Genomic DNA, 26,440 nt, shown 5'->3' with positions numbered 1-26,440 from the left:
CTCATCCTCCACCTGACTCAGCTTGTAACCCGAGAGTCTTCCATCAACTTCGGTCGCCACGAAAGCTTCACTTTATACATGATGGTAATAGTTCTTTGTGGTAATGATGTGAGGGAAATTATGCAGGCAAAAAGAGAGATAATTTCCTACCAAAATTTAGGGAAGGGAGAAAGTACATAATGGACAGAACTACACAAATAAAGGAGACGGGTATCACAGTCCTTGCATAGTACAAGTAGTGCATCTTCAGTTACCAAAGGTAATTGTTATTACACTAAAGCCCTGTAAGTGAGAACCGTCATAAAACATAGCCTGACTCACTGGTAGGTGTTGTACATTGAGTATGAATAAAAACAAAAGTTTAAAAGATCTGTGATTCAAATTGTCTGTTATGGTATTGTAAGCTTATATGTTCAGGTTAAAATCCCAGTAGGGGCACTCAAGTCTGCAGTATGCCATTTTGGGAATTTTACTATGAGCCATATTCTCATAGCAAAACAAAAATGTAAGGCCAAGATATGTATTTTTTTTTTACAGGATTAGGTTGAAGTGGACCATGATTGCTACCTTCCAGATCCTTGTCTGCTCACCAGTTATTATTTTTCCATCTCATTCACCATGTGTAACTTAAACAACTGAAAGAGAATCACTGAATATCTTAGAATAAATCAATAATTGAGGATTAGTGATATGGTGCATCCACAAAAAAGTCATTCAGATATACACCTGCATAATTATCTCTTGATGCTGACAGAAAGGGATGACTTATGTGTGCTATGCTCACCAGTACAGTATTCTAAAATGCACATCATGCACATTAAGTCGTGTCTAGTTAGTAATCTTATGGGAGAATTTTCTTTCTTCTGCTTTTAACATGTAAGACTGCCATTAACTTTACCCCCTTCATAACAAGATAAAGTACAGTTTGCTATCATTTAAGTGGTTACTTGATAATTCTTATCTGTAAGCTATATGTGTGATTCTGTTCACAGGTTTGTCACTGACAGGGTGTCCAACAACCCCACCAAGTCGCCAGAGTGTATTGTGTCCAGTGTGCGGGCGCCTCATATCACAGCGCCGCAATCTCAACCAGCACATGAGAACTCACCAGATGGCAGCAGGAGATGACAGAACCATGGACCATGCAGAACTTGCCCAGGTGTCTGTCCTTCCAGTGGACCATGTTCAGGTGCGCTACACCACTGGAAGTCGTAATATGAGATCCACTGCCAGTCACCAGTCCTGTCCCCCACAGTCAGTAGAAGAAGGAAGCATACCAGACAGCGATACACCGGAATCTGTGCATGGGGCTGCTGGCATGCTTACACTTAAGCATACATCTCAACCCCACTACAGCTAACTGTGAGTGACTTAATATATAGTGCATCCAGCAACAAAGTTAAATGCACCTATCACTTCCCAGCTCCTGGCAGGAACTGCATGACTCATCAGTGCTGGAAGATATTCACCATATGAGTTAAGCATCACTACTTAAAAACAATAAAATCAACTTACTATGTTACAAGAGGATGAGCCGGGATAGCTCAGTCAGTATAGTGACTAGCTACGGGCTGGACGACCAGGGTTCGATCCCTGACGGGGCAGAGGATTTTTCCTCTAGCCTCTGCATCCAGACCGGCTCTGGGGTCCACCCAGCCTCCTATCCAATGGGTACCGGGGTTCTTTCCCGGGAATAAAGCCGGCCGGGGCGTGCTGCTGACCACTCCCCCAATGCGCCTACATGGCGTTAGTGGAATGCTTTACTCTACTTTACTTCATGTTACAAGAGGTGCTGAAAATGTATATGCACCACATACTATCCCATTTAAATAGGTTTAAATTCACTTGAAGACATTCCTCCTCAGGAACTTCCAAAATTTTTCTTTGCATGTCTTCCTTTGACTCTTCTTCCATATAGAGGTTCATTCTGTAGACTGTGATCTCTGGAAATTTATGATGAAACTTTCTAGCAAAACCACATTTCAGATATGATTCTTACAGAAAAACATGCTGTTCAACAGTGTATCAAACCATATCCACACAAACAGTACACAATGTTAGACACAGTTGCACTGTTGTGTGAATTATTTTAGTGCCAACTGCTGCTGGCACTTGGCAGAGTCATGCAATTCCTGCTGGGAGCCAAGAAGTGACAGCTGCTCTAAACTTTGTCAGTGGATGCACTGTAGAACACATCAGGTGATACAGGACATGCTTCAGAATAGTCATAGGAAGAACAATCTAATTTTGAATTAAATTAGAGTGTATTTTTAATGAAGTCACCAAGTGTCAAACCATCTGTGAAATAAATTTTTGAGACAATTTTTGTTCCAAGCAATATCTGTTCTAATGGATGACATTCAAAATCAATAATTTTCTCAGTGAACATTTCTCCATTTCAGATGATTCTGTTTGCATGAACTATAAAATTACTGGCTTATACTAAAATTTATCAGCCTCATTGAACTTCGGTACATAGGCACTTTAAATTGTAGCTTAACAGTAAGTTAATTTCTAGCAGTTTCAGACTAGGAAGAATTTACTTTTTCTTTTTTAGTTAGTGGAAGTGTAATATCAGAATGATACAATAAAATCAATGGCAGATGAGATTGACCCATGAACAGAGCCACTTTACTTAACATAAATTTTTAACCTTTATGTGACAGTGTTTAAAGTGATAAGTACTGTGGGTTTTAAATATACTGGTTAGGTTATGTTGCAGCAGAGTGCAGTGTATCATAAGAATGCATTATATTTATTATTCTTGAAAGCTAGAAAGTCAAAGTAAAAGCTGTATTATAAAGAGTGAATTTATTTACTGGAATACAGAATTGGAAATAACTTGTCTTTATGTTTGCAGCTTAGTTTTATGTTCCTTTCTCATTTTTATTGCTGTTCCTACAAAATACAGAAATAATCATGGGTTTAGGGTCGGAACTGTATTGCAAGTAATCTTATAATTCCTTATCTGCTTGTTTGTTAAGTTTGGTCTATGATGAGGTTCTCATATTAGTGAAGATATATATGGTGATCTTATTCATTGTGAACTTGGAGGTTGGTACGAACATTTCAGGGCTGAAGACTAAGGTGATGCATTCCTCCAAAACATTGGTACCCTACCACAAGTCCACATGGTGTCATATCCCAAAAGACCAAGATTGTTCTAGCTAATGGTGTGAGGTTCCATAGTAACTGCTACATGTGCTGTTCAATGAAGGAGCTTCAATTCATTTGCAAGCAGTTGGAAGTTGTATGGACACTATGAGAATGACTGTGCTCAGAGCACTTTCATAGGGGTATCTGAGCACGGACATGTGGCAAAGAGGAATGTCCATCAGCCACTGGTGATAGTGATATGACTGGCAACAGACCGAATATCATCCCTACCCCTGTTTCAATGAGCATCTGACTCCTTACAGAATTTTCACATTGCATTTTGCAGCCATTACATTTCTGGTTGTGGAGAAGACCAACTGATAGTTCTGTTCTTGATGATTCATGTTCAAATGGCATATGACCTAGAAAGATGACTGAACAGGCAAATAGTGACTATTGACAAAAAATTATAAAACTATGCAGTCTGTAACTTGCAAATTACAATTAGTACGCCCCTTTCAATATATCTGGCCGTCGGCTAAGTTATAGTGCTTTTCAAAACAATACATCACAAAGAAACAAATGTATCAAAATCAAAATTTACACACTGTGATTTAAGAAAAGCATGAAGATTAGCCAACAGAATGCAAATTAATAAAGTACCACATGTGATCTATGCAATAATAATCAGCAGGGGACAATATTTCAATGTCCATAGTACAATGTGGAGTTGGATGTTGATCCCTTTGATCTCTCTTTCAGGCTGTATCACACCAAACTGCACTTTTGAGAATGTCAGCACTGCACTGGAAAAATCATATCACACCAATGCAAGTAATGACATCGTTTCCATTATTTTAGTGGTATCTTTTGAATATAAATATCTTTTTAAAATAAACGGACTAGTGAGAAAATCATAGGTATATTTAAAATGTTTGTGGACCAGGAAAGGGAAAATGACAAGAGAGAACTGTAAACACTCCATATCACAATTTTTTACAATCTGCAACTTGTAATTAAGTCAATGCCTTAAAAACAAGAGATTTAGTTACAAATAAATCTGTGACAATCTTGGAAGTTTCAAGAAGAATTTTAGACACACTGTGTAAGTAAATTTCTGTTAATAAAAATATAATAAATTTGTAATGTTATCGGACATTCAAGCCTGAAAGAAACACTCAGTGTTAATTGGATTGAAACTTGTATAAATCAAAAATTAAACTGGGCAAAGAGAGAGAGAGAGAGTACAGTTTAGTAGAATAATGCGAATGTGAAGATAATATTAAAATGGAAGGTGTGACAAAATGGATCGAGTTTGCTATGAGGAGGATGATGAACTTTCAGGTTCCATTGTGATACTATCAACTGCTTAAGACAAACTCAATACCATGGAGCTAAATACAATTGTGAATTAATTAATGTCTTCCAGTTTTTTGTAATGAGACGGGGTAGCTCAGTCAGTATAGCGACTGACTACAGACTGGATGACCTTGGTTTGATCCCTGATGGGGGCAGAGAATTTTTCCTCTAGCCTCTGAATCCAGACCCACTCTGGGGCCCAACCATCCTCCTGTCTAAGGGGTACCGGGTCCTTTTTTGGGGGTAAAGCATGGCTGGGGCATGACACTAACCACTCACCCCCACCTATTGCCTAGATTAAGTATGAGTAGGAGCTATACCTCCTCTCCCCCCAAGCACCTACATGGCATATAATGGGACAGCTTTACTTTACTTTTTTTTTACTTCCAATTTCTGAAATTACATCATCATTTAATAACCACGTGTTCTGTTTTCTTGGTAATATTTTAGTGAAAAGGGTTTGGTGTTGAAAAGTTAGCATAGATGCACTCTGAAAGCTGTCCCATTTTTAGAAACCTCATTTATTAAAAGTATTAAGATGAACAAGAGAGGAATATACTCCATAATGGAGTACAAAACTTCCAGACATTCTTAACCATGTTATAGCACTGGCCATTGGCACCCACTTGACTTTGGTGCAGTACAAATCGAAGTATGGTATAGCTGTTGAAGAAATAAAATTACATACATAATGTGTTTATTTCATGCCAGTAATTGTTTTAGAAATTTATTTTATATAATTGTATTTATGTTTGTAGAAATAGTTTCTTTAATTACTTTATCATAATTATAAACAGCAAGTCTTGAAGAAGAAGAAGAGGAGGAGTTTCTCAAAATTTGCACAACCCAATTAATGAAACACCTCAGTTTATTATAAGGAACCCCCCCCCCCCCCCCCCCCAGGTTCATTAAATAGAGGTGTCACTGTTCTATATTTATGGTTAACCATTTACTTTAAATACAAAAACTTATAATTGTCACCAAATGTGATGATTTACCGATCCAAAATATCATAATGCTGCAAGATTTTTGGGGGTTGAAAGATTCAGAATTTGTGTTCTTTTAGTATATTGTAAAGGTGGCGTGGGCTGCTGTCAACATCACACACAACTCCGAGTCGTACATTATAAACAGATATGTACCTGTATGCTTTTATATATGTATTTATCATCTGTTCCTTATTGAATAACAATAATTGATACTTTTGGATTTTCTTTATTGAAAATCATAAATTACAAAACACTGAAGGTGTTTTATTAAAACAATCAGCCATTTGTACTTTCACTGGATATCACAAGGCTATGTTGTTGAAGTCCTCAATGACTAATTTTGATACACAGTGCTTATAAAACAAAAACTGCAAGGTGAGGTCCTGAGACCAGTTGGCAGTAGTATTTCTGGAATCATCATGTCCAAGGATTGGGTCCTTGGCCCATTTTGGACAGATGCTCAAAGCAACTTGTCATATTAGTGCCTCAGAGTAGCAGATGACAAGCCTGCTGCCTCCATACAATGTCTTCTCATTCCTGATTTATCTGGTAGAGCCATGTAGTAGGAACTCAGAAGACACATGGCCACTGAATTTTGCTTATGAAACGTCTCTTTCATGCTGTAAATCCATGACATGGGACCACCAGCTTTACTTCTCTCCTGAAGGAAGTCATGGTACATATTTTTATCACCCTTAAAAACCCACTGACCTCCACCAGGCATTGAACCCTGCAAACCTTGGGTCCAGTGGCAAGCACGCTACCACTAGACCACCAAGGGTGATTTATTTCTGGAATCTTGTGTAGAAATTCTCCCAACTTGCTTTCCATACAAGACATTGATATTTGTTTTCTAAAGGTGAAATTATCTGTGCTTAAGCACCTGATATTTAGAAATTATTTGAAGAGTGAAAATTACTACTCCATGACAGACTTTCAGATCTTCATATATAGGAAAATGTAATAACATTATATCTATATTTTGTGTTCTTGGACTCTGCTCCCCTTTTGAAGAAATGCCTGCAGTATACAATTAACAATACAGTCAAATGTCCAAATATGCAGAGAGTTTACAAAGAGCTTATTTTCCAATTGTATAATGGTAGTTTACAGTGATGAAAATGTCTTTAGTTAGTTAAGGATATGGTGTATTTATTGTATAATCAGTATCGCACGGACTTCCACAAGAGACAGTTAATAATAGTGCTATTTGTTTAGTACATGTGGTACCAGCTCATTAATCTGGGTTTTGAAGGCATCTGTCACTTGCAAAATTCAGAATTAATTATAATATTCACTTAAATAATTATTAAATATATTATTCACATAAGTCAATCATAGAAACCACACGCATTGTACACTCCATGATCACTTTTCAACACACAATATAAAAATCAACATTATGGGCAGAGGCAAGTATGAAGTAGCTTAATATGTGTACAAAATTTGTTTGCAAACTGGTCATAAATTTGTGTAATATATATATTTTTTATTTTATCTATACAAAAAATTTAGGGCCAGTTTAACAATTTTATATTTGTTGTTGCTCTTTACACATGAATTATGTGTGACTTCCTGTAACACATATCCACAGCAATAGAACCCAATGAGTGGTGGTAATGGATCTAAATAGCAGTGATGTTCCATATCTTGGTATTACAGTCTTGTCCAACCGACACCAACGTTCCATCATCAAGCCAGGCTAGGCGTGTGATCTGGCTCTGTGGATGAGCATCTGATGGAGAAACAAGTTATTAGCATAGGGCATTTATTTATGTCTTGCAACATTGCTGCTGTTCAACTTACTTCTCTGATTGTTTACATTCAGCAAGGGAATGGAATCATCCATTAGACTGCATCTCCTGCTGACCTGATATGAAGCCCACTATTATGCTGCACTCTGCATGTATGGAATAAATAGTGCAGCACCTTTCTTAAAAACCCACATACAAGAATGAAACAAAACTGGAAAGTAACATTCACTGCAGTACAATGACATTCCAAAGATGATCTTCATGCTGTATCACATAGGCCATTGCTTAGCAACAACGTGTTAAAACAATGTCCTTAAGTCATTGTTTCACTAATGTGATTCTAGACAGATGCTGAATGTGTTCCAATGCTGACCTTGGTTCCCACTGTTGCACAAGTGTCTTACAACAATGATCATGTGTTGCCTACCTCTTAGGGAAAATATTATGGACAGATACAGAAAGGTCCATAAAGCATTCTTTGCTCATCCTGGAGTATGAAAAACCCCTAAAAAATACACATCATTCACAAAAGGCTATTTTACCATTTGTAGCTGCATCTTAAGTGATGTTCCACAAGATTACTTCAAATTGAGAAGAAAATTACATGTATCTGCTGTTGGCACTACCATACATTAATACCAACAGTGGAAACATTGTGATTTAATTAAAAGGACTATGTTGAATGTGGACACATCATGTAACTTCATCTTTCTCTCTCTCTCTCAACTAACACTAGCAGAATTTGTTCTGTTACATATACATACAAGCCAAGGTTAGGTTCAGTTCCGTGTTACAATTTCCAACACACAGAAATACAGTCTATCATCACTTAACTCAGGGCCAAGATTGAGCCCAGGAACTTCTGAATATGAAACAAGAGCACTAACCACTCTACCTCGGTGTACAGTCAGTACCATAAATAACCAAATACTAGGGACAGTGTTATGATGTTCTATACGTATCAACTGAAGAAGAGATGGCCTGTGATATATAATATTACTGACAAGTGAAAGTTAAAACTCACTCTTGATGATGGTGTGTTTAGCTGGGTTCAGAACACTCCAGATGATAATGGTTGTGTCTAAGCTTCCACTAGCAACAAGCTGGGAGTTTGGAGACCAGGCCACGGTGTTGACTCTTGCATTGTGAAAACCCCATTCCTTGTTGTGGGCAAGCTGTGATGCAACAATGATTTACAAAAATCATTACAATGCTGTACAAATTTCATTTGCACTTCTTCCTTAATTTCAGAATTTGAAGACAAAGAGATGCTTTAATTTGAGTGTGAAATGTATAGTGGTGTTTCTTAAACCCTTAAGCTTTTAGCAGGTTGATGTTTTTAAAATACACAAACATTCACACCACACTATGCAGTAAACATAGTGAGGTACTTTTCACGGTAATGAGCTGTGGGCTGCAAGGAACTTGTCTGAAGAACCACTGAAGCTATAAACTGAAAACACTAATTCACCACTAAGATATATCAGTGAGAGGTGGTAAAAGTGGGAATGCTGAAGGCAGTGAATGTGAAAGAGATTATGACAAATTTGAAGATTGTAAAGCTGAGAAAGAAGATAGTAATGGTGAAGAGAGACAGGCTGATATGAGAAACTGGACAAAGGCTAGTGACTTCAAGATCACATAAAAGGAAACTAACTCAATAAATATAATGTGTATGTCTCAAGTATTTACTAACTTTCACAAGTTTGTTTGTAATAACTGTGAAATTAATATATAAAATGTTTCTCTTTGTAGACATGTTTCTTGGTTACCAGCCATCTTGGTTTCAGAGTTGTTCTCCACTTGGGTAATAAGGACAAGCAAACAAAAGACTACCATAACAACAAAAATAATGTGTTACTTACTTTCTGTATATGATTCCCAGGATTGCATTAGTGAAATGGAAATGAGGTAAGTATGGTTAATATTATGCAAGCATAAGCATTGGGATGCAAATCACTCCAAGCCGGATTATACTTTACAATCAAATGTACACATAAAAAGAGGCATTGGTGAATACCTGAACTTCCAGATTTGGAGGTTTGTTGTACTTTGAATAAAGTTAGCTGTTTTATATTTATACAGGCATTCTGAATGATATTAGACAAGAAAAATTTCAGAATGCATACTTCATGTTGACAGAGGTAATGGTGATGCAGGAAATTCAAATTTGCATGATCATTTTCATGCTAGCAACTGCTAAAAAGTATGTACTGAAATACATATGAACTTATACAAGACAGGAAAGAACACCACCATCCAGCAAAGGCTCACAGAAGCAATATTAGAACAATGAACTCCCTTTGTGTGGAGTTTTCAAAACTACATTAATCTGTGCTCTATACCATATATATATATTTCTACATTGTATGGAGTGACTGTAAATTAAAGTATAATATAAAAAGCTTATAAATTTGTATTCAGGTCACATATTGGAAAATGAGCTGTTCCACACTTATTTTTGTAAGTGCTCAATATGGAACATACATCCCATCTCAGTGGTCTTGTTCCGTACTCTACACAGCGCATCATCAGCATCACTCACTGCTACAGATTCTGTCTCGCAGCTCCTGTAGGGAATATAAAAATAAACATACAAACAAACTGTTTGTTTGTATGTTTATTTTTATATTCCAATACACTACAGGGTATGCAAAGTTTTTATTATTATTATTTATTTACTGCAATTGGGTTTGCACCCGGTGGCAGTGGTCCTTACACGACACAATTACAACAAAATACACACAATAAAAACAAGTACACTCCATAGAACACCCTACACATAACTAGACATCCACCCCTACAAAAGCATCCACACCTTACACAGACATACATACACAAAATACAAAAACACACATCCATTAATTAATAACAATACTAAGAATAAAATATAAAGTCAGACCTCAGTACATGAAACTTTTATCCCAAAGAAACTACAGCCCTTCATCACTTGGAGACTAAGACACTTCACTTCCCTTATCACCATCTAATCCGTACTTAATAACCCTTTGCTTCTGGCCCTCTTTCTAAAGGTGCCTAATTTACAGGGGAAAGACTCTAGCACGCCTGGAGGTAATTGGTTCCAGCTTTTTATGGTCCTATTTACAAAGGAATATTTGCCAACATCCGTTATTTGTTTCCTAGTCCTAATTTTCCGACTATGATCGTTATGTTATTTCCCTGCTGGAGTATACGCATTACGAAATGGAGAGCCTTCCATGCTTTAATTAGTGTATAATTTACATGATCTGCCCAGCTCAGATCGCTGCTAATAAGTATTCCTAAGTACTTGAAGCTATTTGCCTCTGAAATTAATTGATCCTCAAAAAGATACCTCAGCCTATCCTTCACCCTAGCTCTATTGGAGCTTACTGCTTTACTTTTACCTGGATTTATCTTCATTTCATTTTCTATCACCCATTCCCATGATCTATTCAAATCTGTCTGTAACTTATCAATGTCACTACTATCCATTATTTTCCTGTATATTATACAATCATCAGCGAAAAGCCGTATATTTTAATCAATGTTTTTCCAAATATCATTAACAAAAGCGAGGAATAGTAAGGGACCTAATATGCTCCCTTGCGGCACTCCTGACGTTACACTGACTCCATGAGATAGTTTCCCGTCCACTCTAACTCTTTGCGAACGTCCTAAGAGAAATGCCTTTACCCATACCACTACCCTCAAGTCCACACCGGTTGCAGCAATTTTTGTAATCATGTGGTACTAAATCGAAGGCCTTTGAAAAATCTATTATAACTGCATCAGTCCTGATTCCCTCGTCCAATGAATCAGCAATATCTTGACAAACTGTGACTACTTGACTTTCGCATGAGTACCCTGTAAGGATTTTTAAACAGCCCGGGAACTAAAAATGAAGGAGATGTGAGGTCAGGTGAATGTGGCAAGAAAAAATCCATGATGTGGTACTGAATATCAATGCTATGTAGAGTATCGGATAAGATCGCATTCAGGTATGATATGTGCCACATAAACCATGGAAGCCACGTTGAGTACCTTTGAAAAATACTTGAATGTTAGGCCACTGATGTGGAGCAATTTGTTTTCAAATATGTAACCTGAACAGAAAGTCACATGCCTTTTAAACTGTACTTCAATTTGTGATCGATCGTGATGTATTATATTTTATTGCTGACACGCCATAAGAATGCATTCTCCAGTCACAGTATAGTCTGGGCTAGTGACATCACTGTTATATAAGCCACAAACTAATGCATTCTGTAATAAACCATATATTTATTGCAATCAGCCCAAACATGGAAGCTTCAAAACCAAAGGCTGTACCACAACCTCTTACAAACACGTTTTGTGCACATAACATTTAAGTCTTTCATAAAATGTACTTAATACTGTAATTCATGTTCTTTAGAAAACAGAGTTATCTGCAAAGTACAAAATACTGCATTATTTATTACATGTTTTTATAAGCAAGTTACAGGGCCTCTACTGCCTGTCATACCTGACAATGCATAAAAGTAAGGGATGCTTACTTTGTATGTGCTATAAAGCAGCACTTAACTACACTGTCACCCCCCCCCCCCAAAAAAAAAAAGCAGTGGCAGTGGACATATCTGCTGAGGACACAATCTGCCATCCATCAGCAAAGGAGCTGGAGCAGTGTGGACATGGCGGTTACCTGATAATCTGGCAGTTTGTAGAGGATGACCTTCCTATTGGCATCACATGCCACCAGGTACTGGCTATCTGGTGAGTATGAACAGTCTGTCAAAGGACCAAGATGCTCCAGTTCTGCCTTTGGACTTAGGTTTGATCCCAGTAGTGTATAAATGTGAATCTAAACTCAAACCAAATATAATTAAATTTATCTGACAGTCTTCAATTAAATGGTATCCTCTTTTTATATGCTTACTCACTCTTGATACTTTACAAAGTATAAAGGATAATTCTAAAATGTTGGAAAGCTTACTAAAAAATACAAATTGTAACATATAATGAACTTTCAAAAAATGAATAACAGTTTAAAATTCACAAAACAACAATGTTATGGCCATTTTCCAACTTGCAGCACAGGAATGCTGGCAAGTCAACACGGTGAGCACTGGCCTGTGTGGTAACAGTGTGAAATGGCTGCATGGCCTCGAAGCATCCAATTTCATGACAGCTACTACAGTATCATAAACTGTAGAGATAGCTGGCATGAGAATTCATTTAAGAAGGTCAAATTAAGGTTCAGTAACGCTAATGACATTATATATGAAAAAGTCTGAAAGTCATTTAACAGTGAAGTATGTTCAATACAATGAACTTGAAGAAAGATTAAGATAGGAAGGGCAGCATTTGCTTGAAATCCTTTAATGATATGAAATTGCTATAGGAAGGGAAAACCAAACTGCAATTACTTTATTGTCCAAAGCTCCTCCCACTGCTACATCTGGGTGTTCACTGTTGATGGACACGCATGAAGGTTCATAAGTGACGGGAAGGCTGGACACTTTCCTTCCTCCCTGCAGAATTGATATCTGTGGGCAGCAGAACAAGAATCTAGGCACTTGACAAAATGCAACTCTAACATATGTTCTGAAATAATCATAAAACCTACAAGTTTAATATTCTGCACTTGAATATCACATGCTGTATGAACTATTGCGCTTATTACTGTTTGACCACGGACCACACAAAGCAACACCAGTAATTCAAATAAATTATTATTTCATGTCCATGTACATCAAGATTAAATTTATTTCATTAACTTCATGCTATTCATTTATGTATCATACCATAAATTAAGATTTTTTGCCTTAATTACACATTCATCTGTTCATTTTAGAACACTGTATCAAGTACTGTGGTTGTGTTATACCAAATTGAATATGAAGCTATTGTGACCTATTTTTAGGTAATATCCTGACATTAACTTATTTTCAAACATGTCAAAATACAAAACCTCAACTCCATACTTAGGATGGCACTACCGTTGTTCCCATGGTGACAATGATCTACTGTGGATGACAGGAAGTTGGAAGGTACATACATGAGGTGAACTTCAATGGCATGCTGTTCATGCATACTTGCAAGAAAACTAGTCAATTGGTGTCTTAAAATGAAACGAGTGTACAAACAGAACCTTCTAGTTATGTTTCACAAGATGGAACTTGACATGAGAGCTACTTATTGAGCAAGAGCCAGGGAGGCCAAGTTTTATGGCAATAAATACAATAATGACTAACAATGCAAAATATTTAAGTTACATAAAATGCATTACTTGCAGAGGGGAGCATAAATTTGGACCTGGAGTGAGATGTAAGCATCAGTGATGTGGTACATGGACATTACAAACATAACAAGAGACGCTGAAGAAGTTAAGGATTAATGGTATGGACATGCAATTATATGAATGACAATATTTTTCCCTTGAGAGGTTCAAAGATGAAGATGTCCAATGAATGAGAACTGGAGAGGCAAAGTAATGGAAAGCACACAGATGACAGCAGTGAAAAGATGGCACAAGAAAGAGTGCTCATGGAAGAAGAATGGTGAAGTCCTTCATTACAGGTGGATGGCAACCTCAGAATACAATCAGCTGCATTACTTACCTCTTTGACAGAACCAGTGACTATGGTATCACCTTTGACGTCCATACTACGAGGCTGAGATCCCAGCTTAATGTCAGCACTTGTATAACTATTAGACACAATATCTACTTGCTTCACACTATCATCAATGCCACATGTGTAAAGCGAGTCACCTATTATCTTCATGCCATTGATCTGGTTCCCATGTCCAACCCCTTGGATCCGATCATTCTCTCCTGCAATGGTAAGAAATAAATGCACAGCATTCCTTACTAAAATACGTGCACAGTGGAGCCAATTCATTAAGCATCTTACAGCATTCATTAACATGATTTTGAATTAACAATAGAACAACCATTTTTTGTGCACTTCAAGCGTAACACCTTAGAGCCCAGTGGTAACTATTAATACGTACCACCTGCTTTTAGAATCGATAACCGTACATTATGCCCACAAATAATACTTTGAGGTTTCAATGATTCTCACAGTAAACAGCAATTATTTCCTTAAATACCATCAACCAACTGATGTGTTTTTCAGATTTAACTCTTTAATATTATTTAGATGAGCTCTGACTTTGAAGGGTTAAAGTTACAAAAATGTGCCTGTTAGGTTCACCATATCTGTGTGTCTATCTGTGCACACAAAACATGGGAACTCCTGAATGAATTTTCATGAATTTCATACTGGGAGATTCACTAACATTAGTCAACTTGTTAGTATTGGTTAATATCAGACAACACTAAATTATACTTTACTATACTGCACTGAGCTATACTACACTACAATACACTATACCAGTGGTATTCAACCTGGGGTACGTGAACCCCCGAGGGTATGCGAAGACATCTTAGGGGGTATGTGAAATTTAAAATATATATATTATTTTATGATAAACACTGAATAATCAGTAATATAATTTATTTTAGATGTAGATTATATACTATGTATAACTTGAATTATACACCAACAACTTTGGGGGTCCGAAGTTGAAGAGAAATTATATCTGGAGGTACGCGAACAAAAAAGGTTGAATACCACTGCATTATACTATACTAATAACTGCCTGCTACAATTCACATAACTCTTATACAGATGTTTCTTACTAGAAATGAACAATCATAGTTTTAAAATGCTTGATCACCTTAACTGTCTAACAAGTTTTTGTAATTCATCGGTTAACAGAACAGACCTGTTTGAAAATACAATCAACAAAGACAGATTAGTGAATAAATGACAATGAAATACATCAATTCACAATTACAACCAAGAAAAACTAGGTGAAAGGTAGTGTAATTCAGTAAAGTAAGAGGAAGAGACTGTGCAGGTGTGCATGTCGCTACTCATCTTCCACATTTACCTGTGTTGGAATCCCAGTGTGTGATGAAGCCATCATGTGAACCTGTGTAGATTGTTTTCCGATCTGGACTCAGACACAGAACAGTGATTGGTTTGTTGTGGCCCTGGCAACATGCATACACACACACACATATTTAGCAATTCCCAGTCTACCTGGAACCATATGTCAATCCAAAAAGAGTAACTGGAAACTTTCTGTGTCTTATTCAGTACCCAAATCTTAGACCCTTAAGAGGTCAAAAAAAATTAGGCGCCAAAAGAGCAGGGTTTGTTGAACCCTGTCTACATGTATGTGCTACGTACTGCAAATATACTGAATTAACATCAACAAAGTGGAAACTTCGGTAGGAGGAAATGAAGACAAAAATCACAGCTATTACTTAATTATATCAAGAAAACATATCTGTCTGCTGTTCCCTATAAAGCAATAAGAATGAATAAGTAGTGTTGAAATATTGTGCTACCTATTGGCATAAACATGTTTTCTTTCCAATTAAGTTCACATGTCACTAAAGCATCATCTGAATTACCTTGAGTATTCTAATGTGTTTATTGGGGTTGCTGACATCAAGATAATTGATGAAGCCACTGAGTGACACTGACAGCAAATGCTGGCCCTGCCATAAGCATGAAACCTATAAAAACAAATATGATACAAAATTAAGTGAATAAAACTTATTTTTCTACAGGTAAAATGGTGGACTCTACTATGAAGGAAAACACAATATAAGCCACACTTTATCTCCAAGTTTATACCACCTAAAACTAGGATGCACGGGTTATAATCGGAAATATTTATAATGAGATAATTATTCTATATCTTGGTTGATTATAAAGTGCTGCCTTATGATTTTTTACATAACCAAACTTTCCAACAATAGTAAATACATAAGCAACTGTTTTACAGAAGAATGGATGATTAAAACTGAAGGAAATAATGAGAGGCAAAATGACTGTTTGGAAGGTTGCATCATCATCAACATTTTAGCAGTGATATGAGTTGTTGCCCATGCAGCATTGTACCTGGAGTGCCAATACCAGACAAACAGTGCAACTCCCTTGGGCTATACAATTATGAATGATGATTTGTCAGAAAGTGACCACAGCCTGTGTGAGGTACAGAAGTTGTCACAACACCCAGTTTGCAGATTGTCATTTGAATAGGACACCTTTCACATACAGGACAACTACAGTACAATGTTCAATATCAAAGTTGGTATGTTAGAGAAATGTGTACTTACCACAAACAGACTAATGAAAGGGTAACATTTTCTTGTAGTGCGTTGGAATGATGAAGATTTTCTCTTATATTACTCCTTCCTTTTGTAATGAAAAGAGCCATTCCTTTCCTCAGTTCATTTATACATTTTACCTTACTTTAAACAGAACGTTTCTCATATCTACCATTTTCTCCATCAGTTCAGTTTACCTGCTGGTCCTCTACCTGACTGCCCATCATGAACTCCGTTAGCACAGACCTTGTTTCTACATCCCACAACTTGCAAGTCTTATCACCTGATGCAGTGAGGAGTTGCGTGCCATCTGGCTTCCATGCAACCTGTAACGGAAACTTGGAAGGTCATGGGAGAAAGAAGAAATGCACACAAGATACTAGGTACACATCACAGGGACAGGTCACCAAGACCTGTTCAATCCAGACTTTGCTGGCCAGATGATGTCACAATAGATGTAAAACAAAAGGGAAAATGTACAGAAATGTAAATTTGGAGCAGTCGGAAACAACTGGTTTCTACTGTGCACTGTGTATGAGATCTTTTATGCCCTACGCATTATGCCAAGAGCACTTCCAAAGAATAACTTGGCTTCATCACTGTTTTGTTCTTTATAATCTGATAACCATAAATGACAATATAATGGACCAACAATATTAACTGTTCAAATCACCTGTCAGAACTTTTTATACACCCAGAATTTTGTTTCTGTTTTCAATGTTGTGACAGAGCAACACCTATATTTTAACAGAATGCATGAGATGACTTACACTTCAAATTTTTTTTAAACTCAAGTGTCATTTTTGTGTGTGTAAATATCATGATCTTCTGCCACAAAGCTTAACTGGTATAGGCATGTCATAACCATCAAAATGTGAAAGATTAATTATTTACTCATAACAGGACTGAACATCTGATTTGATGTTTTATGTTACACACTACTGGATCCAACCACATTATAAGAATTAGAACATTTGCGGTAAGAAATAGTCATGCTGTAGCATTGATCTGTATGATTGAGAAATCCCAGTGCACAACACAGTATAGGTTATATAAGCTGCACAGAGTTCCATGTTCAATACTTACAGCATATACACCACCCTTATGTGCAGGTGATCCTATTTCCCCAATCAGGTCAGCTGATGAACCATCATACAGAAACACCTTTCCATCAAATCCAGCTGATGCAAAATGACTTCCACTTGGTGAGTATCTCACAGCTTGCACAAACCTCGCATGTTCCTAGAAGTATCAGAAACAAAATGGCATTTTTTTCTAGACAGGAGATACTAGCAGAAAATGGAGATTACAATGTATACTGCATATTCATAGACAATCTTGATGAAACACAACTAAATAATATGATGGAAGTTTTGTTCTCCACTTAGAAAATGGCAGATCTAACAAAATACCTGAAGAGGGCAAGAAAAAGAAAGGCTTTCCACCAAAGTAACAAACAGAAAGGGCTCCTTAAGAGAAGTGGAAAAGCAAGGCCTTTCTTTCCAGAACATTACTTTCCTGAGAACAGAGACCTTTCACCCACTGAAATGTATGAATTTTCTTTGCTGATAAAACTGCTTTCAAAAGACATTATGAATATCAAAGCAGTGATAATGGTATTCTCATTGCAAGGTGAAATGACAACTAAGCCATTACTGCTGCAACATACATACATACATACAAACATGCACACATGTGTATCTGCGCACACACACACAATTTTCAAAATGACAAGAAAAATTACCTGTTTTGTCATCTTGAATTTGAATGGTGGTCCTTCAAACACACCAATTGTATTGTCCTCACATCCTGTCACAATTCGGAATGGCCTTGAAGGGCGAAAATCACAAGAGTTGATTGATTTGGACTGTCCTGATATTTCACCAACTGAGGTGCCAGTCTCTGCCATGAACACATGTCCAAACCTTAAGACACAAATAGTAATGTTGTATCTGGATTTCATTCCATCCTTGCTTCTCTACAGTTTATATATTTGTGTACACAACAGGATAAAGACCAGAAATATTTAAAAAGTAAAGCTGTCCGCCACACGCCATGTGGGTTGTTTGTGGGGAGTGGAGATATAGCTCCTACTCTTGACCTTGGCACTCGATGGGGTGAGTGATCAGCATCATGCCCTGGCCATGCTTTACCCCCAGGAAAGGACCCCAGTACCCATAGGATAGGAGGCTGGGTGGGCCTGAGCCGGTCTGGATGCTGAGGCTAGAGGAAAAATCCCGTGCCCCGTCAAGGATTGAACCCGTTGTCCAGCCTGTAGCTGGTCACTATACTGACTGAGCTACTCTGTATCCGCCAGAAATATTTATTCCAATTTAATGGGCACAGTTTCCAAGTGTATTCTTTACAGTTAAACTTAATTTTCATTTACTGTAGCTAGATAAACACAGGACAGGCTATCTTTCCTCATATTTTGTTAACCACTTGCCTCAATAATTTTTTCCACACTTTGGGGGTGAAAAAATGCATATTTTTGTTCAGCTTTGTGATTTTTGAACATAAATAAAATAATTTATGCAAGTCATTTCATATCACAAGAAAATCTGCATATAACAGTTTCATTATTAACCCAAGTTATCTTGGCTCTATTTAGATCATTTGTGTAGTGAAGTTCTTAAGTTTCCAAATGTCAGCTTTCTTGAATGTCAACAGAACTATCTGAATCTGAGTCTGTAATTTATACTAATGGATTCATTAACAGAAATGTCTTCCACTTCACCATCGTAACCGTCAGAGTCACTTATCATCACTAGGTGATCAGCCTGTTGTGATCAACATGAAATAAAAATATCAATACTGGACTCATGTCAGACATGCCTAATTCCAGAAAAAGCCACTGCTGTATCTAAAAATATGAATACAATTCAGAGAATCAAATTGGGCAGTCCATGGGTTCTCAACCTGTGGCATTTTTTTGTTGATTCTATCACTCGGCATGATGAAAACTTTTTGTAACTAGTTAATACAAGTAATAAATCAACAGATGTGTTAAAATAATAACAGAGTAACATAACAAACCTGTATGTTTAGCAGACAGGTTAGTAAAATATAACGAAGATCCAATAGTTTAGAAGTTTATTGTACGAAATAACAATGTAATCCATGCTTAGGATGTTTAAGAAGTAACATTTTTTCTTTTCCAGAACAATTTATAAGCTCTGCCTAATAAAAGGAAAGTCAGGAGACAGCCTCTTTGCAATTCATTCTATGCTTTGGACTGATAAGGCAATTTTATGCAAAAAAAAAATAATGCTGACCATCACAGCAAAGAAGTTCTTAACATTCTTGAAGGACAAGTTAAAATGTATCAAATGTACACTGTACAGACCGTGAAAATCCAGTGCAGTCTGAAGTCATATCTAATATAGGCCTCTCCTGTTTATTTCCTAGTACCATCAAGGTGACTAATACCACTACACACACACACACACCACAATCAACATTATCTTGTTGCTAAACAAGTTTGAAATAAAGTAGGAGGCATATACAAATAGTTTGGGCATGTATGTATTATGACATATATGTAGATGCAAACTCAGCAATTTTAACACATACATTATAATAATATATACATATCACTTACGTATAAAGTGACTGAAGTGGATGAAAGACTCTCGGGTTACAAGCCGCGTAAGGTGGCTGAATGGTGAATAAACCATATCTTCTGCCAACGTTTTGAGAACAATCTCTGCTCTCATCCTCAGGGCAGCTGTGTAACAAATCTGATCATTTGAGGATGACAGCAGAGATTGTTCTCGAAACATTGGCAGAAGATATGGTTTATTCACCATTCAGCCACCTGACGTGACTTATAACCTGAGAGTCTTTCATATACATATCACTTGTTCATTTAGGTTAACCCTGTGTTTCAGATTAGACAGACACTGAAATGGTTTATTGCATATCTAAGTACCTGTTTTGAAAGAAATAAATCTTCCAATTCTTGGAATTAATTCACATTTCATCATAAGCACTAACTTAACATATTCATATACAAATATAATCAACTTTACAAAATGTAAAATAAAAAAATTTCCTCACAACCTATTATATATTTCCATATAATGGCACAACAGATTCATACACATTAACTATAATGGTACCCTGAAATACTGTAATTTCACACCTTTTGTAAGTCTGATCTCAAATCTTTTATTTTTAGACTTCAGGATGAAATCAGCTTACAAGTGAGTGGTCATATATACCTACAGATACTGTCTTTCAGTCATAAATTCAATTATCTTACAGAATTCTACATACACACAGCAGATCAAAAGGTCTAAGACACATAGTTCTTCATAAACTACAATTAATGTATTAATAAAAATATAGCATTTCCTCATATGGGCTGAATACATGCAACTGTACTGTGATTAGCCGCAACAACATTTATACAAACTGAACACTTACATTAGCACGAAATCACTATTTTAAACACTGTCCTGGCATAGGCCATTTGAGCTTTAAATGCATCCACAATATACCAATGATGAAAAAGCAGTCGTGGCCATGCACTGCTTGTAACATGGTAGACTCTCCTGTACCTCTTGCAGACCTATCTTAATATTGCTCTGTCCCATTGGCCAAGCTTTAGGGAGGCCTCATGCACTATACAGTAAGCAGCTGAACATTGCTGTTGTAATGTGTACACAATTAATTTACCTTTCCCTCCCCTCTCCAACCACCACCATCCGCTGGCTGTCAGGTGACCAGGAAATATCCCTAATTGGGCCCCCAATTGGTTGGAATTCATTCTTCAATAAATGTTCCTTATTCACTGTGTCCCAAATTCGTACTTTCCCAGATTGATCTGAAATGACAGAAGAAACCAATCTAGTAGCTATACAGTTCTTATTTTACAATATTGTAACGTGGGTCGGCGTTGCGACCTGGATTGTCAACCCTGATTTATTCACGTCAAATTAAATCAGTTACAGAGGTCTGCACATACAGTCAACTCTCTACAAAAACAACACACTTCGTGTCTCTGTTCTCTGTACACACACACACACTCTGTCCTCCGAGTCTACCTGGTCCCTCGAGTTCAGCGCTCTTCACACTCTTCACTTACACATCAGCCCGTAGCACCCTACTGGACACACGCTGGCTCCTTGGCCGCCACGGTCGACATACCCGGTGTTTGCTCACACAGCCGACCTGTCCATACTCAGCGTCGGCCTGTAGCACCCCACTGGACACATGCTGGCTCCTCAGCCACCATGGTCCACGTATCCAATGCTTGCTCACGCAGCCGACCTGTCCATACTCAGCGTCGGCCTGTAGCACTCCACTGGACACACGCTGGCTCCTCGGCCGCCACGGTCCACGTACCCAGTGCCCGCTCATGCAGCCGACCTGTCCTTACTCAGCGTCGGCCCATAGCACCCCACTGGACACACGCTGGCTCCTCGGCCGCCACAGTCCAACAACTCTACTCTCAACACTCTCCCTTTCCAACCACTCTTCAACACTCTCCCTTTACAACCACTCTAAAGCCAACCAACAAACCAAAAAGCTAACTAAGGGCGGAGGCCTGTGCTAGCGCAAGCATCGTCCCTTCCTAGGTGAAACCATTCCTGCGCACAAGGCGCATTGCTGGAAATTGCAAACGGTCTTAATATAAAAAACGGAAATTTTGCTATCGCTAACAGGGTTACGTCGTGGCGGGAGCCTCGACCATTCAAACTGGGATCTGTTGCTGCTGATGGGAGGTTATCCCGTCAGGCAAGTTGTCCAAAAAAATTCGGTTGGTTGGATCTGTGGGCTTTGAACCCGCTCTAAAGCCGCTTGTCAATCAGCTTTTATACAAATACAACGTCATTAAACAGACACAACAATTATAAACGTATACAACAATTTCAAAAGCAACAATGTCTATAAATAGACACAACAATGCCGAATAATAATACAATAATGTTAATAAACAGACAACAATGTCAGACGCGACAATGTCAATAAACAGACAACTAAACTGTTTATTGACATTGTTATGCTGCTCTCATGGCAACACGTCACAATATCATAATGTGGAGACCTGGTGGTCTAGGAGTTAGGTACCAGCTTTTCATGTAAGTCTATCATAAGTGATAGGTCCACATGGAAATCACATGAACAAGACTGAAGCGTGTACCCATGTGCAACGTAGCCGTGTGATTCTTCGGATATAATGAAACAGCTTCAGCACAAGTGAAAGCCATTTTAACAACTTACATGTATTTAGTAACATCCATTGGAGCTTCTACAACAATGTGTTTTTCTCAGTCAGTTGGCAACAGAAATATCATCCATCTTAAAATATGCACTAATGATGGCAACTCTATCTTGTGCCACCTTTATAAGATCCCTTACCGAATACATTTTAGGATGCACAGATTGTGTAAGAATTCTGCCAATACACAAAGACTAGCACAAGCAACAAGTATAGTACCACTTTTTAAGAAGTGAGAACAATTTCAAGGCACTCTGTTATGTCTGTGGCTCACTCAAAACAGCAGCAAGCTTGCAACATTTATTCCAGGATGCAAAGATAAACCAGTCTTGACAAGACACTGCTTGATGAACGACAGGTTCATCAGCACTACTGTTTCACCAAATAAAACACAACAAAATCCAACATCATCCACAGAGTAACAATAAATTATGAGGGTTCAAATAACCAGTTACACATTTCTCTACAGATATAGCAATCTTCTATCACATTAATTATCTACAAAGAATATGATGTTTCTGATATGTTTTTTTTACATTCTGTAACAAAGCACTGGCTTCATTCTACATTTCAGAGTGCTAAAATATCTCTCTTAAAGAAAAAGACAATGCAATTATATTATGCATTGTCACAAATAAGCAAGTGGTTATGTCACATCCTTTTCTTCAGTCTGCATGGGTGTGTAAGCATGTGTAAGTACATTATATTTGGCCAAACGGGGTATGCCAATATAGCATGTTTTAAACAAACAAATTACAATGTAAAAAGTAACAAATGTAGAGCTATAGCAACAAATAAAAATATGCTACTGTACCTCCAGATGCTATGTAAAATCCACTTGGTGAATATTTGGCCACATTTGTAGCACAGGAGTGTTCAGTGTAAACATCAGATATAGCAGGATTCTGTAATTAAACATTCTATGACAAGACTTCTCTGCATTAGCCAGTTCATTGTATAAATAAAAGTATGGTTTCTGTAACTCATCAAATCCAACAACCACATTCCGGATTTCATACCTCAATATTTCTTATAATAACACTATTTCCATTAGTATACAGGAAATTTTTCCCTTTTGGATCTCCTCCCAGGACAATAGGCTGCCCTCTCTGAGTTCTGGGTAGAGTTGCAAAAATATATTCTGTAACAGGTTACAACATGTAATAAATCACGGTCATTGCAAAGGTGGTTGACCGCCCTGTTAACATAACCAAGCTTGTTAATTTCCTTTCAAGGTGACTAGTCTATCACTCTGTGTATTTCACCGAATGGCATGATTTTGTTGCACATTCATTAATCTGCAATTAATCCGCCTCTTAACAGAGGTCGTATCCCTTACCGGCTCAACAGAGCGCATAAACATGCAACATATTTTAATTGAAAATTATACATTTTTCATAATTAACCATCCAAAATTTCCTCTTACATCAACTTGCTGTACTTACTATTAGAATATGACATTATATATCCAGGTCCTTAGTGATACAAGCTCAAATTCTCCAACGCCCACTTTCTTCAGATATTACAGCAATCTTGAAGCACTATCCTCTTCCCTTATTTGGCAGAACTAAAACCAATAGCATATCATATACTAACAGATGGCACTAGTAACTCATAGTAGTAGACGGAGAGGGCAAAATCAGTCATGACATCTATCCGTATCTGTTGAACGAAGTATACGCGATACCCGAAAGATGTCGCTTAATGCTAGCTTCCTAGTCGGAACCAATCAGTAAGTAGTATTTCTAAATCCCAGCATGGACGTCAAGAAAATTAACGATTTGAATTTGGGTTGTTGCGCCGTATAGTCTGATAGAAGTTTACTGACGTTTTAGAGGTCCGTGCTGCCTCCATCATCAGGGCGATGATATTGGAGGCAAAAGAACCTTGCGGATTACTACACCATTTTGTCCCGTAGAATTTCTGAAGTGCATACTGCAGTTAGCACTTTAGAAACGTCGGTAAGTTTCGACCAGACCGCATGCAATACTCCTGAATACTCTGCAGAAATATGAACTTACTTGTTCGTGCTTTACACCTGATGAGGGAGATGTTGGATAGTAGGTAACGTCGTTACCCATTGGCCATCTGAACGTTCTTACATCAACATTTAAGCACGCACAGATCAACTTGTTTGTGTTCTTTGAATTTGAACAAGGATAGCTGTCTTTTACACATCAACACCAGCCTCTGTGGTTTAGTCGATAATAGGTTGCGCACGTGTTAGGTACGTCAATCAGTGCAGTTTCATTACAGGTGGTAGTTTTTCTATGGCTGAGATTCGTTTTGGTCTTGGTAGCAGGTTTTTCTTATTTATTCTTTAAGTTTATGATATTTTGCATTCGATGTTAAAATATAACTTTCGAAAGAGATGATCGAGAACTAGGCACAGCTGAAAGTACCTAAACGTTGAATGAGGTAAATACAACAATGATAATGGAGTTAAGTGGGAAAGTGTTAAACGAAGTCTGAAACAGTGTTTGGACCGAATGTAGACGTCGCTGCCCTGGTGTGTTTACCGTGTCCACAACGGGTATTTTAGGACGTAGAAAGCTAATGATTGAATTGAACTGTCACAAAAATACTGATCTGTGGGCCGAGCATAGATATGGGGTTTTAGATATTAAAGTTCTTTGCTTTCTGTCTTTCACATACATACGTGAAAACATGAAAGCGCTAGCTGCTAGCAAAGTATTGAATACCTTTTATTCCGGAATGAAAACAATTTTTTTCTATTTCCTTTGTGTTTGAAGACAAAAATGTGGTTTTTGTGCCTAACATTTCAATGATTGTGCCTTTTTTCAATAGATACATGTGTTTTATGTGCATACTCATGATCTCATGAGTTGAAAACCCCAAAAATTTAGTTTCCGGTGAAATGCTGTAAGTAAATTGTGAAACAAATAGTGGAATAATATTAGCATACCAGTGTCTGCACTTGTGTTTATTTAGCAAGGACCCATGAGACATCACCTCCAAACTTCTCAAAATTCATTTGTTATTTGTGCATACTGGACCGAGTGTAAATGTTGTAAATTAAATTAATTAACCCATTGGAGTCTAACATAGAGCTGTATTCATGAGTAGCCATAATTCCCATTGAGCTGTGCCATGACTGGAGGTCATGTTTCTGTGTTTTATTGTTCTACCTACCATTGAAGTAGATACTCAGTCCAAGCAATGGGCCATTTATTAAAGGAGACTCCAACAGGTTAATTTAACACAGCTTAACCTCCAATGAATGTGTTTGAAACAGGGCCATCAGGTGTTATAATTCAGAGCTTTTCAAAAAATGTTTCGTGAACGAAAATGTATGGAGATTAGTAATTGTTTATGATATCAGATGTGAAAGGTTCTAAATTCACTTAAACAATCACCTTTACGATTGTTTGTGCAACTACATTCATTGTTCTCAAATGGTAGCTCTAAACTGGTGTAGTAATTGGTTGAATCATCATTAGACACAGTTTATCTCTGACTTCATATATAAATCCAAACTGAAAATAACTTTCAAGGCTCATAATTACAGGGTCCAATGCAACATTGAAAATTTTAATTCTGTTCCTTTGTTCTGTGTCACTGTAAACTTCATCTTCTGATTCATAGTTCTAAAGTTGTCACTTCCTTGCATCTGTTTCTGGAAATTCAGCCGGTACACATTTTTCTGCAAGCTATTTTGCTGATAAGATTGCATCTTTAGGTTCTTCTTCTAGTACAGCTGGGTGAGATTTTCATTATAGTCACAGTTTTGTTGTGCATTATCTTTGTAATGGAGTCCATATGTCATATCATAAAACAAATGAGACAGTTTATAGGTGAAATCTCCTCAGTAAGTGAGCTGGCTTCAGAATACATCAAACTATGA

At 37.4% G+C, this 26,440-nt stretch overlaps 3 protein-coding genes across 7 annotated transcripts in view; 2 read left to right on the top strand and 1 right to left on the bottom strand.

Moving 5' to 3' along the window:
* The window catches only part of LOC110829029 (uncharacterized), a 28,961-nt gene extending 24,446 nt beyond the window's left edge, over positions 1-4,515 (top strand). Inside the window, exons 5-6 of one of the 2 annotated variants that reach the window (XM_087354933.1) lie at positions 993-1,189; positions 3,859-4,515. In XM_087354933.1, coding sequence (XP_087211059.1) covers positions 993-1,189; positions 3,859-3,957 — 296 coding nt within the window. In that variant the 3' untranslated portion in view covers positions 3,958-4,515. Of the gene's footprint in view, positions 1-992; positions 1,363-3,858 lie in introns of both variants that reach the window. The other variant, XM_087354927.1, reaches the window with a different exon arrangement.
* A 1,139-nt stretch (positions 4,516-5,654) lies between these two features.
* Positions 5,655-24,713, bottom strand: flr (actin-interacting protein 1 flr). Of its 2 annotated transcripts, XM_087354903.1 has the most exons (15): positions 24,597-24,713; positions 24,021-24,142; positions 23,595-23,716; positions 23,390-23,480; positions 21,030-21,177; positions 18,094-18,274; positions 17,436-17,591; positions 16,547-16,675; positions 15,648-15,752; positions 15,119-15,221; positions 13,780-13,994; positions 12,586-12,705; positions 11,862-12,020; positions 8,223-8,373; positions 5,655-7,179 (listed from the first exon to the last, which is right to left on the bottom strand). In XM_087354903.1, exons 2-15 carry the CDS (start codon positions 24,034-24,036, stop codon positions 7,070-7,072), a joined length of 1,806 nt encoding a protein of 601 aa, XP_087211029.1. In that variant the 5' UTR covers positions 24,037-24,142; positions 24,597-24,713; the 3' UTR covers positions 5,655-7,069. The 2 variants fall into 2 exon arrangements, with proteins under 2 accessions (XP_087211029.1, XP_087211023.1); XM_087354897.1 differs by lacking the exon at positions 24,597-24,713 and having other exon boundaries at positions 24,021-24,174.
* Positions 24,352-26,440, top strand: part of CycJ (Cyclin J) — a 22,701-nt gene continuing 20,612 nt past the window's right edge. Inside the window, exon 1 of one of the 3 annotated variants that reach the window (XM_022062338.2) lies at positions 24,352-24,536. The gene's annotated coding sequence lies outside the window, so the exon portion shown is untranslated. The other 2 variants (XM_022062336.2, XM_022062337.2) reach the window with 2 other exon arrangements.

The sequence above is a fragment of the Zootermopsis nevadensis genome, unplaced genomic scaffold (assembly GCF_977971745.1).
Source record: "Zootermopsis nevadensis isolate Lab colony 2312 unplaced genomic scaffold, Znev_1.0 Znev_ptg000002l, whole genome shotgun sequence".
NCBI lineage: Eukaryota > Metazoa > Arthropoda > Insecta > Blattodea > Termopsidae > Zootermopsis > Zootermopsis nevadensis.
Note: the sequence above shows the minus strand (reverse complement) of the source record. Positions and strands in the feature narration are given on the sequence as shown.